General features: G+C 37.7%; 1 protein-coding gene across 4 annotated transcripts in view; it reads left to right on the top strand.

Moving 5' to 3' along the window:
- RGS14 (regulator of G protein signaling 14) overlaps window positions 1-15,899 on the top strand; it is an 854,621-nt gene that overhangs the window by 508,152 nt on the left and 330,570 nt on the right. Inside the window, exon 1 of one of the 4 annotated variants that reach the window (XM_044069440.1) lies at window positions 2,907-3,056. The exons of the other annotated variants lie outside the window; for them this stretch is intronic. Within the exon in view, the coding sequence (XP_043925375.1) occupies window positions 2,993-3,056 (64 nt within the window). The 5' untranslated portion in view covers window positions 2,907-2,992. Of the gene's footprint in view, window positions 1-2,906; window positions 3,057-15,899 lie in introns of those variants that run through there. 4 annotated transcript variants of the gene reach the window in all.

Below are 15,899 nucleotides of genomic sequence, written 5' to 3'. Positions count from 1 at the left end.
CACCAAAGCAATGGATGAGGGCGACATTTTTCACACTGCCTACCTTGACTGGCCAAGGCAATTGACACAATACCCCACTCGGTCATTGTTGACAAACTCAGAAGGTTAGGTACAGACCCATATGTTACCCAGTGGATAGCCAACTGGCTCACAGAGACAGTACCCAGTAAGTTAGAATTTGGGAGTCCACCTCTACAAAGAGGATAGTCACAAGTGTAGTCCCTCAGGGATCAGTCCTTGGACTTGCCCTTTTTGGCATTTAATTCTCAGAAGTAAAGACCAATGTCAGTGGTCTCTGGCTGACTAAATTTGCAGATGATTTCAAATAAGGAGCTGTCATTGTATCTCACACTGACACTAATGTCCCCCAGGATGGGCTGACACAGACAAATAACTGGTGTCCGAGCCATGGGCTAAAATTAAATGCCAAGAAATACATAATAGTATCCTTTGGGAAATCATCAATCCATGGTAACTGTCATATTGACAAAAAACCCTTAAAGTTGACCCATTAGTCAGGGACTTAGGGACACACATAGATAGTAATCTAGCCTTTGATCATCACGTGTCTACAGTGGTGAGGAAATCATTCTATGTTGCACAACTTATAAAGAAAGGTATGGCATCTAAGTCCAAGGAAGTCATTGTTCGACTGTATTCGGCATTCATCAGACCTATCATTGAGTATAATGCACCCTTTGGCATGTACCTAATCAAGCATATCCAACAACTGGAACATCCACAGAGGTTCCTCACTAAAAGAATACAGAGCATAAGTAATATGTCCTATGCAGACTGCCTCAAGGCCCTATCCCTGTATTCTGTCTCTTACAGGATTTTGAGGGGAGATCTATGCCTGGCATACAGGGCATTGTCAGACCCCATTCTGATGGACCTCCTCCATATCCACTAAACAAACAGTAGCAGAATTGCCTGCTCTAAAGACTTAAACCTTGCCTGTAATATAAATAGGACCTGCTGGAGAGATAGGTATGTATCCCAGAGACTACCCCATCTATGGAGCAGGCTCCCAGTCCATGTGAAGCATATTTCCTCCCTAGCCCAATTCAAGTGCAACTTAGACAATTGGATTGGAAACCGGAAATTCATCCCTTGTTTGGCACCTATGTCTCTAATGCAAACAGGTAACCTGTAAATGGTTCATCTCCCAGGCCCATGTTTACACTTATCAAGGGTATCAGAACTTGTCAGAGATTTAGGATGCATGGCTAGGCTTAAAAAAGCCCTCGTGGTCATTAGCCTAATAAACACCTATGAACCTATGAAATCTGTGCATGCCATGCACATTCATCATACACTTACCAAATAAAATCTGTGTATACCATGCACATGCACCATACGCCTACCAAATGAAATATGTGCATACCATGTATGTGCTACCAAATGATTATAACAGTATGAACTACCAAAACAAGAAATTAATTTCACTTCTTATGGTCAGGAGATGTCCTCATCAGCATACTTCAGTTCTTATACACTAGTCCCCTTAAACAGATAACTGGTATGAAACAAAAATATGCCTCATTTTAACCATGTGAATTGTAACTCCCCCAATCAGGGTAATGACGATTTTCTGTAACAGAGCATGTTGCTCCTAGGATATTCTATCTTTAAAACAAATGTTGTTGCTTCTTGTTCAAAACAAATCCATCTTAGGTAAATAGTCATATGTGTAAACATTAAATATTTCACGTTGCACTTCATTTTGGAAACCTTAGCAGACATGTGCATGCACACATACTGTCATTGTCTCTACACATGCACATTAATGCCTGCACACATATCCACAAGTGCACACACACACACACACACACACACACACACACACACACACACACACACACACACACACACACACACACTCAATAAACTATTACATCTAAAATCAAACAGCATTAATGCAGCTCAAATGTCAAAGCATCATTAAGGTGTGCAAAACTGGCCATGACTGTTATTTAGCAATTTCTCTGATGAGAAAAAAAGTTATATCTTGTCGTTTATCACCGGTTCAATTTCCTTTTTCATGAGGTTTGTACAGATACCATATTTTGCATTACATGCAATAGCAGCAATGGGCAAGAAATGATCTAACTTGCCTTGCTAGCTCATGTTCATAATAAACCTGAGAACACGTTCCGAAAACATTGCAGAGTGCCAATATCACTGATGTTCTCTGACTAGGTTTTCACAGAAACTGCATTCTATGATTATTTCTCCGCATTTTGGAATTTTGATCCTCTGACACTCTAAAGCAGTCAGTGAATATACATTGTATGTTTTTACCATAAAGGAACTAGAATGGTGTTACAGATTGCATGTGTGCAAGGAACAGATTAATTAGTAAAGGTAACATGGAATATTGAACAATTTCATAGTTACGGAATATGTCTTTTGACTAATATCATTAAATAATGAATTATTATGCTGGAGAGGTGTGATCCTGAAAGACTAATTGACAAATGCCTTGAGTTTGCAGTTAGATGACAATATGATTGCATTCTGTAGCACTTTACCTAATAGATATAACATTAATAACAGGCATACTGAGAAACAAATGTGATGCAAAACGAAAGACAAAGTGAGAGGAAAAGAAAACATTAAAGAAGAAGGGTATTTACTGACTTGCTCAGGGCTACAAAAAGGAAGTAATGACTCATTCGAGGTTACACAGTTAGGAAGTGGTAACTTCATGATTCAGACTCACATCCGTATATTCTCAACTCTGTGGCTTTAGCAGAGGGTAACTCTGATGACTAGGTGTGTCCATGTATGGTACAACTGCAGTTTATCTTTAACTTTCTGTAATCAGTTAGAAAAAGTGGGTGTGCCTTAGAATTCTCTTCCTTTCTCTCTCTCTGTCTCTGTCTATCACGCTTATATGCACATTTCCTTTCTGTTGCATATCCAAATAAAGAAACATACATCCTCAGAAGGTGTGATGGTATTAGTGACAGTGTTTTAAAAGGCAGATATGTCGACAATGGTTTGTCCCCGTTATCCCATTTATCATCTTCGAGATTCTGTGAATGAACATGGTAAGTTCCATGCTTTAATGTTGCAATAAGAGCTTTTAGAACTTGTTTCTCTCACCAACATAAAGTTTTTATGTAGGATTTCCATACTGTTACATCTAGTTCTTGTAAATGTGCTCTCTCCTTTATGAGAATACTGTAGGTAAAATGTTGTAGGACACATATAATGTGTTTTGTCTATTTTGCTCTTTAATGGTAGATGTTTATGTCATGATATTTTTTATCTAGACTTGTTTCCTTCTCTTGTCCTCCACTTCATCCAATGTTATTTTAGCAAATTCTTATGTAAATGTACTAATGCTTTCCCATGTATAATCACATAAAACATATTGTCTCGTATCATATCTAGTGAGTCACTGAGCCTTAACTGCTGCGCGCACACACACACACACACACACACACACACACACACACACACACGTGTGCGTGCCCACACACACACACACACACACACACACACACACACACACACACACACACATGCATACAAAAAAAAACAAACAAAAAAACAGCAGTCTGCAGGTGTAAAGAGACTTGCAGAAAACTATCTGCATGCATGTATGTCATAGCTATGTTGCTAGTTTTATCAACTGGCAAACTAGGAATGTAAACAAACATATTTTCCCCACATAGTCATTTAATAATATATATATATATAAATATATATATATATATATATATATATATATATATATATATATATCTACACACACACACACACACACACACACACACACACACACACACACACACACACACACACACACAAAGTATCTACATAATGAATTTGTAATGAGTATAGCATACTTGCACCAGTTTTGTGACTACTTGCAATGCAAGATAAACACTATATGGCTAACTAGTTAAAATAAGTCGTCTATTTTTGTTTGGATGTTTTGACTGCAGTTTGATGCTTTTCATGTTCTTTATAGAAACTTGCATTTAGTGCATATGCTGTCATTTCCTCCTAGCTAATAGTGTTTATCAGTCTAGTAAGCAAAGGGTAACACATAAGAATTAATCAGTATTGCTTTATTGACTTGCAGCATATCAGTTGTCTCTTACAGCTCACTTTTCATATTATCCTATTGCATAATTAGAAGGTTGTGTTGCTCTGTCATTTTATAAACCTCATAAACTGGGATTAAATCCAGTTCTCAATTCACATCTGAAAAAAATAGAAAGTCCCCAGACTCTTCATTCCAGTTTTGTTACGTATCCTTTTTTTAGTAAAAGTTTAGTGCAATATTTGCAACCCTTGCCATGTTATAGAGCTTGATCAATATAATTTACATGAGTTAAGACATATGATTAATTAATATAATTTCATTTTTTAAGTCACAATTTAATTGTTGTTCCTTTCCTGTAGAGAGATATATCTCTGAGGGTTGAGTTAATCAGACGTTAAGTACTTTCATCATCCAGTCGTGGGTTTCAGGCACTCCCTTTCTACTTACATTGAGAAACTCCCTTTATAAAACCAATGTTTTTAAGTCTGTCCTGAAAAGAGTCATTTGTGCACAGTAGGTTTGGTAGTTTTATTTGTAAGGGTAAGTGGAATAGACCACAAGGGCCCTTTGTCAGCCATGACCTTGTTAGACTAAGAGCACAAGTAAAATGTTGAAATCCAAATCTCATTTCTTAATTTTGGTAACAAAATAAGATTATTTCAAACTACCACAAAAAATATTTGCCATTTTCTCAGCCTTGTCCCATGTGTGGTTTTCGGTCTCTCTGCTTACCCCACCTTCCCTCTCTGCACTCTCACCTTTAGACTTCTTTTCAGTGGTCAGTTGTCCCCTGCTTACTAACAAATTCAGCACAATGTCCACTACCTGTAATCTTAGAACAAGCTCTGGTAACTCCTTCATCCTACATTAGACCTCAATTATGCCAAGCTGTAGGGGAAAAGACCTTTAGTAAACTGCCTCAGCCAACTAAAACTACTTGTCCTAAAAGCTCAGAAAAGAAACTAACTATACCCAGTTTAAAAAGGAACTCATATCCATCCTAAAGAACATATCTTTTTACAGTCAGTTTCATGACACAGGTTACTTACAATGAAATTCTGGCAAACTAGTCCCCTTGAATTCAACAGAACCTCAACATCTACAATGTCAGTGATAAAAATGTATCCTAAACGAACTGGCCTAACTTACAACTGAAACTTTTCAGCAAACAGTGCATTTTACATAACATTCTTACTAAGCTTCTGTTGTAGACACATTGTTGATAGTAGTACAGATAATCATATTGCTTTATAACTTAATTTCTTTTACACGCACCCAATATCATCTTTACTTCATGTCTGCTATTGTAATGGTTTGATGTTCTTGTTTCTCTTGTCATGTAAACAATATTCTAGAATGTGAGTGAAGCATGACATGGAAAGTTGTATTCTTCTTTCAAAATGCAGATCTTATTAACTTTTTCATATCTCTATAACACTGTGCTTTGTTAAGTCACAAATGTGGTGGCATAGAGGGGTAATGCTCAATGGCAGAGGTGACCTGGGTTAGATTAGTGGCTGGTACGACTGTCAGAGTGGCAAGGAGGAATGGGTCTTACCATCCCAGGATGGTGGGCATTGACGTTCCCTGGTGGAGTTTAGGGATGTTGTACATTGGGAGGCATAGTCCTAGTTGTAAGTGTGTGGACATGGCTGAGCTGCCACAGAGGCAGGGCAATATGTCATGGTGTCCTCCACTTCAGGCCCACCTACAGACACTACCTTTAATCACCATGTGGGGAGGTGGATAGGGCATAGCAGAAAAACCCTAGTGGAATGGTGGTGGCCAAGACCCCCAGAATAACCTCAAGCTCCACAACTATCCCCAGCTAATATCAGTAGAAGTCTGTGGGGTGAGAATAATCGTCAGACCCAATGTAGACAACAGGAAATGGGTTGGTGTGTCATAGGATGATGCAAGGACCAAAAAGACAAATGTACTCTTTTAAGTGGCATGCATCTTTTGAACTTTTTTCCTGAAGCTGTACTATATTTCATAATTATTCATGCCACCCCTTGTGCCGAAGTAGTGTCTGAAAGTCAACCATCCTGTAGTTAAATACAAATAAGTAAAATTAATGTGTCAACAACTTAATTTGTTACTGTGTAGATGCAATGACACGTTTTACAAATATGTACAATCTGTAGAATAATCTAGTGTTTTATGGCTGCAGTCTGGTGTCCTGCTTAGATGTCTATACTGTCTTCTACTTGAAGCATGTCTGGTTATTTAAACATCATATTTTTCTGGTCTACTCCTTTTTAGACCCATTTATCATATATGATGGTTTGTCTTTGTGAAATGTAATGTTATTAGCTGATGTTGACTTGAATGTCTACCAATCGATGTTACTAGAAAGTTACTTTTCACTTCACTAAACTTGTTTGTTGATAATTATGTGACATCCTGTAATTTGGCATAGCTGGTGGAGAAGAAATAATATTGTTCCCAAGTGTTTCTCTCCTGGATCAGTTGCAGGACTATAGGTGTATGTTCATATTTATATTAAAGACTGAAAATCCTTGTTACAAAGAAGTTTCTAGATGCAGTCTGCTTTAAGCATATATGATGAGCAACACACATAGCAATTATATTACAAAGATTTCCTGGAATTCAGAAAGATTAACACATTGTGAAAACTTGTCCTGTGCAGGTTTTCAGCATGTTTTATGCCTTAGATTCAAAGACTGCTGTATCAGTACAACAGTTAGAGCAAACCTGCATGTAGTTTGGACAGCAGTGTCACTGGTGAACCCACACGTAAATGCGACAGTCCAGGGACATGGCTAATGCTAATAAGCCACATATTCTTTCCTGGACATATTGCCCGCATCTGAATAGCGAAGTAGAATGATTCAGATAATAGCTTTGCTGTGCTGTTTGGAGTGCAAAGTGGTATGTCATCTTTACGTAGTAACTTCAGTGGAAGGATGGAGCTGTTAGTGTTACCGAGAGTAAGTACCGCAAAGCTAGTCTGTGTGTGTGTGTGTGTGTGTGTGTGTGTGTGTGTGTGCGTGCGTGCGTGTGTGCGTGTGTGTGTGTGTGTGTGTGTGCATGTGTGAGTGAGTGTGCATGTTGTCAGCATAAGTATAGAATTTCATAATCATAGAAAATATAAGGAACTGAGCCTCTTGGCCATTTACATCTTGTCAGTAGACCCCTTAGACATTATTTCCTTTTCAGGAAGCAACAGACTAGTTATACCACTGGTGAATTTGTGGATACCCATCCAGTCATATTAACTCCTTGTTGAAGATTCATTGAAACCCTAAAACCCATCCAGTCATCTTACTCCTTGTTGAAGGAATAAAGTACACCCCATTGCTTAATGTGGATTCGATCCCTTGTTTTAGTGTCAGTGGGTCTGTTTGATTACAGATGTAAGTGGTGATGGAGCACTCAATTCCTTACAGACTGAAAGGTACGGCAAAAATTGGCCTTAAGGATTCTATTGTACTATGGGTAAAGGGGCAGTACCTGCTGTCTCTCCTGGTAGCACTTGACTTTTAACTGTGTGATCTTTTTAGTTAAGAATATCTGGGGTCCTTGTTGTTGCTTGATATACTTAGTAAACTTCAACCTAAAAGGGGCAATGTATTTGATAATAAGTGAAGTCGATGTGGAATATAGAGGTATAAGGACTTCCTTGGATCAAGATGAAGTACCTTTTGCAATCAGCTGTGCCAGGTAAAAAGATTTCCTAACCACTGGTCAAAAACAGGGGAGTCAACTACCCATGTTCCAAGGTCTCTCACCTAACTTTCATTTTGAAGTTGTGTGTTGTCTATAGTGTCAGAGGGCTGTAGAGATTGTTTTCCAAATGCCTAATAAATGTCTAATTTGGTGTTTCCTAACTAGTCAAATACTGGAACATACAATAAACAGGACCATTGTAACTTTTCTTCAGAGGCATGACTACTGAGAAGTACTCTCATATCATGTGCTTAGTCAAACAGTAACAGCTAGTAAATAAAAGATAACTCTTTCCATAAGTCCATAGGTTCATAGGTAAGTTCTAGGCATGCTGATTTTGTGGCCCACTTTTAGCCTAGCCATCTTCCCTTTTTTGTGCTCAAATTAACCTAGCCCATTTGATTAGAGATTGACCATTCCCAACCGATGCTTGATAATAATCTATTACTCCAAATGAGAATAACTTGAATCATACCAAAAATAATTTGAGGGCACCCATGCATGGGATAAAGATTTAGGAGCTGCTTTTGTTCATTAGTGGTACAGGAGACAGTCCTCAGGTAAATTCTCTGTTTCCCATCCATAGATCCAAGTTGCACTTGAATATGGACAAGGTGAACTTTGTTTTATGTAAATGGTGAGTTTGTTTCAGACCAGCGGTATCCTCTTTGAGATATATTTGTCCCTCCAAACCATTCTATTAATGTTCAAAACAGATTTAGATCCCTAGTCCAAGTATTTGTGATGTCATTTGACTTCCTCATGTGCAGTAAATCCATCAATTTTGGGTCAGAGGATGCCTTGTATGCCAGATACAAGTCACTTCTTAGCAGTTTGTTTGACACTAAGTATAGTGACAAGGCTTTGAGTCTGTCCATGTGTGATATGTTGAGTCTGTCCATGTGTGATATGTTGTTTAGACCTTGTATCCTTTTAGTAAGCTATTTCCATGGATGCACATTGTCCCCAGATGCAGACCTGGAAGTTAGTTATTAATGCCCCCTGTAGTCTTCTTGGTAAAACACTTGAATTAATTACAGTGAATTCTCTGTTACTCTTCTAGCAGGACCTGAATCGCTATAATTTAATGTGCATTTATTGATTAATCTTTTAAACTATCGCGTGTTGTAGTGAAATGGCATGCATGAATATATGTGATGTGGATATTTGTTTTCAAGTATATCAGTTTAATTAATAGTGAAATAAGATGTTTCACTCCACACTCTGCAGAAATATACATGTAAATAAACTAGAACTGAACACTATGCTTATTTGCAAAATAATTATGATATTATATTAACTATGATTACTTGCAAAATGTTTCTTGTGCTCACAGCAGGGCTAGCCACCCACCATTGTGAATCTTGGCTCTAGGTGATTGCCACTACTGAAGTGACCTCCCCCCACTCCATGTGCACAAATTAGAAGAAAGGTTTTGTGGATGGATAGATGGATGGCTGGATGGATGGCTGGATGGATGGATGGATGGATGGATGGATGGATGGATGGATGGAGGGATGGATGGATGGATGGATTTCTCTATCCCTCTTTTTACAAGAGATCTATGTATATACACATCTGTATACAAGCAAACATACTTCATTGTTCCATGTTTTGCTTTTCTTAGTGAAACAGTCAAGTATTATAAGGAAAAACAGATGATTATTTAAGTCTATTCCTGGCACACGTAAAATTCAATCACACATTTCTAACTCTAACTCACACACATTTATGTATCCATTTCCCCACGTTGATATTATGGACAGAGATGAAACAGTCAGTCATGGTAAAAAATAAGTAGAATCACTGAAGGTAATTAATCTCATACACCAGATACCAGGTCCTGGTTACTAAAGATTCTGATGTGATGTGATATGGTTACACTTTTATGTTGCTGTTTGTTGATTCTTTTATGTTTCTGCCTCATAATTCCTATATGCTACATATCTCTTTACCATGCTCGTAATCTGGAGCAGAGAAAACATCAGGCAACAAAAATGGTAGTTTTAGGTTATCTGTCAAATGAGCATGTTGTTAGCTGATCATTTTTTTTTCATGTTTGTGGCCCCAGGCCCCAGCTGAAATCAAGCTGTTGTTTCATCCCTTAACAGAAATCATGGCCATCATACTATAGGTAATCTAGAACTTTATTTAGGCTTTCTCAGTTTGAGTAGGAGTATGATGTACACATAGGTCTCAACCTCTTAAGAGGCCAATGTGGAACACAGACCCTAGCAATGTGTGACAAACAGTCAAAATGTAGAACACGCACCATTTCCATGGGACCTGGATGAAAAGTGGGCTTTCTGCCAGAAATACTAAGTTAGTGAATACGGTACATTTTTAAAATTCAATAGGACACACGTCATATAAAACAAAGTCAGCAGAAACCATTGATAAAATACAATATACTCAGTAGCAAACAGTTACAAAAAAGTATTCAAGTGCAACTGTTACAAAACGCTGTGCAGCACCTGCTTTTTCAACCCCCCCCCCCCCACATTTTCTCCCAACTAAATCCGTTAACTCGACCAATCAAGGACAAATCAGAACAAAATCAGCGCCAATGTAACAATGTGGTATTACAATGTTTGATCCTTATAACACAGAGTACTGCTATACAATACAAAATGATATAAATAAAACTACAAATATTGCAAGGAGTAAAAAAAGCAAAAGCTACAAATAGTGCATGTTGGTGGGAGCAGATTACAAAGACAACAGTGCAAACACTGTGTAAAAACTTACAATTGGGCAAAATTCACATGAGCCCAAATAAATCCTGAAGACAATGCATATGGAGATTCTGTCTTAAGTCATTACTATCTTTTTCAATACTGGTGAAATGAACAGATAATGCCAGAGCACAGTGTGCTGTCAGCTGAGAATATCAGTACATCATTAAGTACTGTTTATAATATGTGGAAATATGGGGATCACTTTGTAGGGAGGAAAATAAACTCTGTGGACAGGAAACATTGTACTTAGGACACAATTGTCCTTTAAGTGTGATAACTAGCAGAAGGAGAATAAATGTAGCTATGAGAAAGTTGCCACTTCAACTTTAATTCGCCATCTCCAGGAATTTTAAGCTTTTTAAAAGGTTTTGGATGTCATAACATTTACTATCCATTACAACAGATGATTCTGTCATAAACCATACTCTTAGTGTGTTTCTTAATGTAGCTTAAAACTACCAGTCAATTAACACAAAACCAAATGCAGAGCTGCTGTCAGGTAAGGCAGGAGATTCACGTTAAAAGTAAAGTAAGCACAATCCAAAACACCAAGTCCCACTCCGCACTCAATGGCAATAAAAAAGTCAAATGTTCAAGAATAACAAAATGAACTGCTCTCATAAGTATAAGTATAGTTTCAACATCATTGATCGTTGCTGCAATTACTAAAAGCTATAGTTCCTAACACTCAACGGTGTTATAAGTAGAAATCACAAGTGCATAAATTTCAAAAATATCATGGACACTTTACAATATAATCGTTGATCAAAAAATTGAAAGCGTACCTTTCATAATCCAATTTAACGAATGAGGTATGCTTGACAATATCCCTCTGCGAGGAATCAAAGTTCATAGTTGCATAGACAAACTAGGGTCAAAATAAAGATGCTTAAACAGAAACTTCATAGGTCTCTATAAAGTATGCTGCCTGTAATAAACAAAAGGTGTATTCTGCAAAAACTTTGTATGCGTCCGTGTTACAACCTAACCTTAGGTGTAACAGTAGTGCAGGTAACGTAACACGCATTTAAAGGGCTCAAAGCGTCTGCCTAAAAATACAAAAAAGGCATATCTAAAAAACAGCCTTGATCTCTTACAATATCGTGCATAAATAACAAATAATATACGCACGATAGTGTCCTACGAGATGCTAATAAAAGATCCCTAAAGAATACATCGAAGTAGAGTTATGTAATATTCATGTGCACTGACTTGTTGCTAATACATATTATCCTTCTATTTATTGTTTATAAGAGTAATCAGATTTTAAAGTATTCACATAGATAGTACTATACATTTATATGAGATGCGCCCTCTACAATAGTATTTAGGTATGCCAGATTCCCCTTAACTTCAAGTCACGGAAACATTTTACATGTGTTTGTATTTTTTATAGGTTGCTGTTTTGTGCAGTTTTATTCATTTATCATTTTCATTGTTCATTGCCATATACTTCCATTTTCGTTTCTTGAGACCCACACATGCTTGTAGGACACTATCGTGCGTATATTATTTGTTATTTATGCACGATATTGTAAGAGATCAAGGCTGTTTGACCTTAGTTTGTCTATGCAACTATGAACTTTGATTCCTCGCAGAGGGATATTGTCAAGCATACCTCATTCGTTAAATTGGATTTGCGCAAAGATGCGGCTCATTTTTGATCAACGATTATATTGTAAAGTGTCCATGATATTTTTGAAATTTATGCACTTGTGATTTCTACTTATAACACCGTTGAGTGTTAGGGAACTATAGCTTTTAGTAATTTCAGCAACGATCAATGATGTTGTGGAACGCTCAACATGTTTTAGAATGAATCAGAAGTTGTGTACGTTTTTTAACTCTCATACGGACATACTAACTGATAAATGCATTTTGATGGAAGCTTTAAATTACTTATGTTTTTAAAGTACTTATGCTTTTAGCTTTGTTAACATTTTCTGGTACTTGTCTTTTTAAGACAATGTAACATGTGATTAGTGAACTTCCTTTGTCCAATAGTGACTGTGAGGGAGATTTAAAAGTGGTTTTTAGAATTTTATCTTTGTATTAAGAGTCTGAAGAAGCCTTTGGCTTACTCGTTGGAATAAACTATACTTATACTTATGAGAGCAGTTCATTTTTGTTATTCTTTGAACATTTGACTTTCGTTTTATTGCCACTGGAGTGTCACGGACTTGGTGTTTGGATTGTGCTACCAGTCAATTAGTTCATAAATAAGGGGAAATCATGGACTCACTGAAGCATGATAGCATTCAGTCAGAAAATAATCCATTTATTCAAAAAATAATAAAGTCACAATAATTTCTACAGTTAAATGCTTTTGTCTCACAAATTTACTAACAGAGGCTTCTTCAGAACCAAAAATCATTCCAAGACCATCCTGTTCTTATAAAGATCTTTCAATTAAGAACTTACTGTTCAATCAAGGACATAATTAGGGTTATTATTGTCTGGATAAACACATTATTTTCATTACTCCAGTATATCAATGTTATATTAGCGCACCTGCTAGCCCTCTTAATGCATGCTATCACATTTTGGTTCATGATTATTTATGGTAGAGTTGTATGCTGGCATTTGAATTTGGTTTGTTTTTTCAGTTACAGTGAGTTCAGATGGATCAAGTAGTGTGTATAGGAAGTACTGGACTGGAATACAGAATGAGTGCAGTTGAAATGGGCCAGGTAGAATGAATTACTGGAGAATCTACTGGTATTGGACTTGGTTCAGCTGAAGAAGTTGATTCACCAATTAATTTCACCCAGTTGGTTAATCTACTGACACAGATTTCTACCTCCTTGACGGACATTGTGAGGCAAAACTCCAGGATGTATTTTGGCATTGATTCTGAACATGCAATAAAAAAGGGGTGTCCCTTGGCCATCAGAGTACAGGTTTTCCTGAATGGAATGTAGGCAGCAGAGAGGGCAGCACTGAGCATGTAAGGGGAGGGAGAATTGCATAATCAGGCACAGAAAAGTTCACTCCTTTCCTTAAAGATGTAAATTACTTGACTGGCTAGTATACTGAGTTGCCAATGGCTATAACTGCGATATACAAGCCAGTCAAAAGTCAGAAAGTGGAGCAGTGGCTGCTCATTGTGGAACAGTGGAATGGTGGGCTTAATCGATCATAAATGGGGAGCGTTCCGCACAATCCAGAGCACTTGGCTGCTCAGGATGTACATTGCATGCACAATTGGTAGTTATTCTTAGCATGAGCTCCCACAGAGCTCCCTGTAGAAAAGCTGACTTTCATTTTCCAAGGCCTAACATACTGGAGTTTACTACAAATGCTCATCTGCTAGTAACTCACGACACACTTGCCACTGCCACTTGTTCTAATTGCCAAGTGCATAACTCCCCTTAACCCAATCCTAGTTAAATACATAGCTCTCCCATCACATGACCCTACTAAAGTACATAGCTCTACCAAAACCCCAACCCTAAAACTCCCACCTGGTCACTGATTCTAACCATCACTGGGTTTCCTAACTCTTAAGTCCCTAAACCTAAACTTCCTACCCATTCCCTAAAGCTTAAGCTTTTGAACAGTGACTTACCATAAAACTCCCCTTCCTCTCCCTAAACCTAAAACTCCCTTTCCCTTCATACATCTAAATTCACTGAGTGCTGTCTATCCATAAACATCCCTCCCATTTCCTAAACCTAAGCCTCATGCTCCCTAAACTAAAATGCCTCTCCCATGAAATCCTCTTCTATGCTCCTTCTACCCTCTCACTCTCTCCCTAAGGCTGCCAGATGCAGCTTGCTTGACCTTGGCTACTGTGTTTGTGCAAAATGTGTCAGTTCCACTTTCTCACCCATGGCTGGCAATCCTCACCCAAATATGCATTTGAGTTCAAGCCTGAGCAGCCAGCTTTACGGGCTGCTGCACAGCTGATACCCTAACTGCAGACCCACATACTGACGGTTCTTTTGCCCATAACATGTTCCTTCCTTCACCTACAGTATGCTACTCCAGTGAAACATTGCCAATATCCTCCACCTCCCATTCACTGCAAAAGGAAAGCTGAACTCATTTACTGGTATTAGGTTTGCTAAGTGAACCAGGTTTACAATGTTTCTAACCAAAAACTCTCCAAATAAGCTAGTAAAATATCTTCTCTTCAGCCATTTTTGGCCAGTCTAGTAATTTTCTGATTTTATCATATCACTCAACAACTCACTTTTCAGAGGAAGACTTTCATCATCATCATCATGTGAGTTGATGACCGCCTCTGTAAAAATAATAAATTACTAAATTACTGAGAAAAATTGATAGCCAACTGCCCACCCCCCAGCATCTTTGCCTACTACAATCCCTTGGCTGCTATAGTCTCTTCTAATGTTGCACTATATTAGGATAAACTTTGAACATTCACAAAAACAGTCCATGACATAAGTATAAATTGCTTAAGTGATACAAAATGTTCTGTTATGCACTGCAAAATAATCAGTACCTATAATGTACTCAGTGCACAGGGATATGCTTTTGTGTAGTTATTGTAAGAGGCTAAACTATGTACAAATTATACACAAAAATGACAATTGAAAGATGTGGCTTTCAATATGATTGCCAAAAACAAAAAGACAAAGGGAAATGGTAGGCTTTTGAGAGGAGTATAAATACAAAGCACAACAGATATTTAACCTTTGCAGAAAGGAAGTCAGTGGCAAAGTCAGAGAAGTACTGCACTGAGACAGACTAGTAAGTCTCTCCCTGAGCAATAATAACCAATAACAGCAGTATCTGATAAGAAAGACAGGCCATAGAAAAGTCCTGACCACAAGATGTTAGCAGGGAGCCCATAGAAAGCTCCTGACCACAAGAAGTTAGCAGGGATTGTGAGGGAATTGCTTGTATATCTGCAAGATAGAAGCCCTTCTGAATATTTACTTACCAATAGTGAGTATGAAGATCTATGACTAGAGACAGGAGGAAAGGGAGCCAGGTATACAGTGGTAAAGGAGTCCTTACTACAGTTTATCAGCATAGTTAGTACTAAAAAGCTGAAAAAAGAGGGTCATTTTAACTTATAGCTTCAGGCTAGCATCTTAAATTGTATTTTGATTTAAAAATATGGAATATGCAGGAAGTATCCTTATAAACCTTTAATATAATCCACTGTTTAATGAGGTCCTTTCAATAACTGCCCTGAATTTACTGAAGCAGTACCATGTTCTCCCTCTGCTCTCAATCTGGTGGATGGGAACACAGTGGCAATGCTGTGAATCACAATCAAAATTAGAAATAATGCTGTCAGCACAAGAAAAAATGAAGGTAATGCCATGTTGGTCCACTAGCAGAAAACATTAAGACTCTAAAACAGACATTGTGTATTGCTTTTTATTTGGACCAACATAGGTTTTGCAATTACTCATGCTTTCAAGTTGGAA

Source organism: Protopterus annectens, chromosome 4.part0, assembly GCF_019279795.1.
Source record: "Protopterus annectens isolate FY-2018-M chromosome 4.part0, PAN1.0, whole genome shotgun sequence".
Classification (NCBI taxonomy): Eukaryota; Metazoa; Chordata; order Ceratodontiformes; family Protopteridae; genus Protopterus; species Protopterus annectens.
This window is presented reverse-complemented; position numbering and strand designations above follow the sequence as displayed.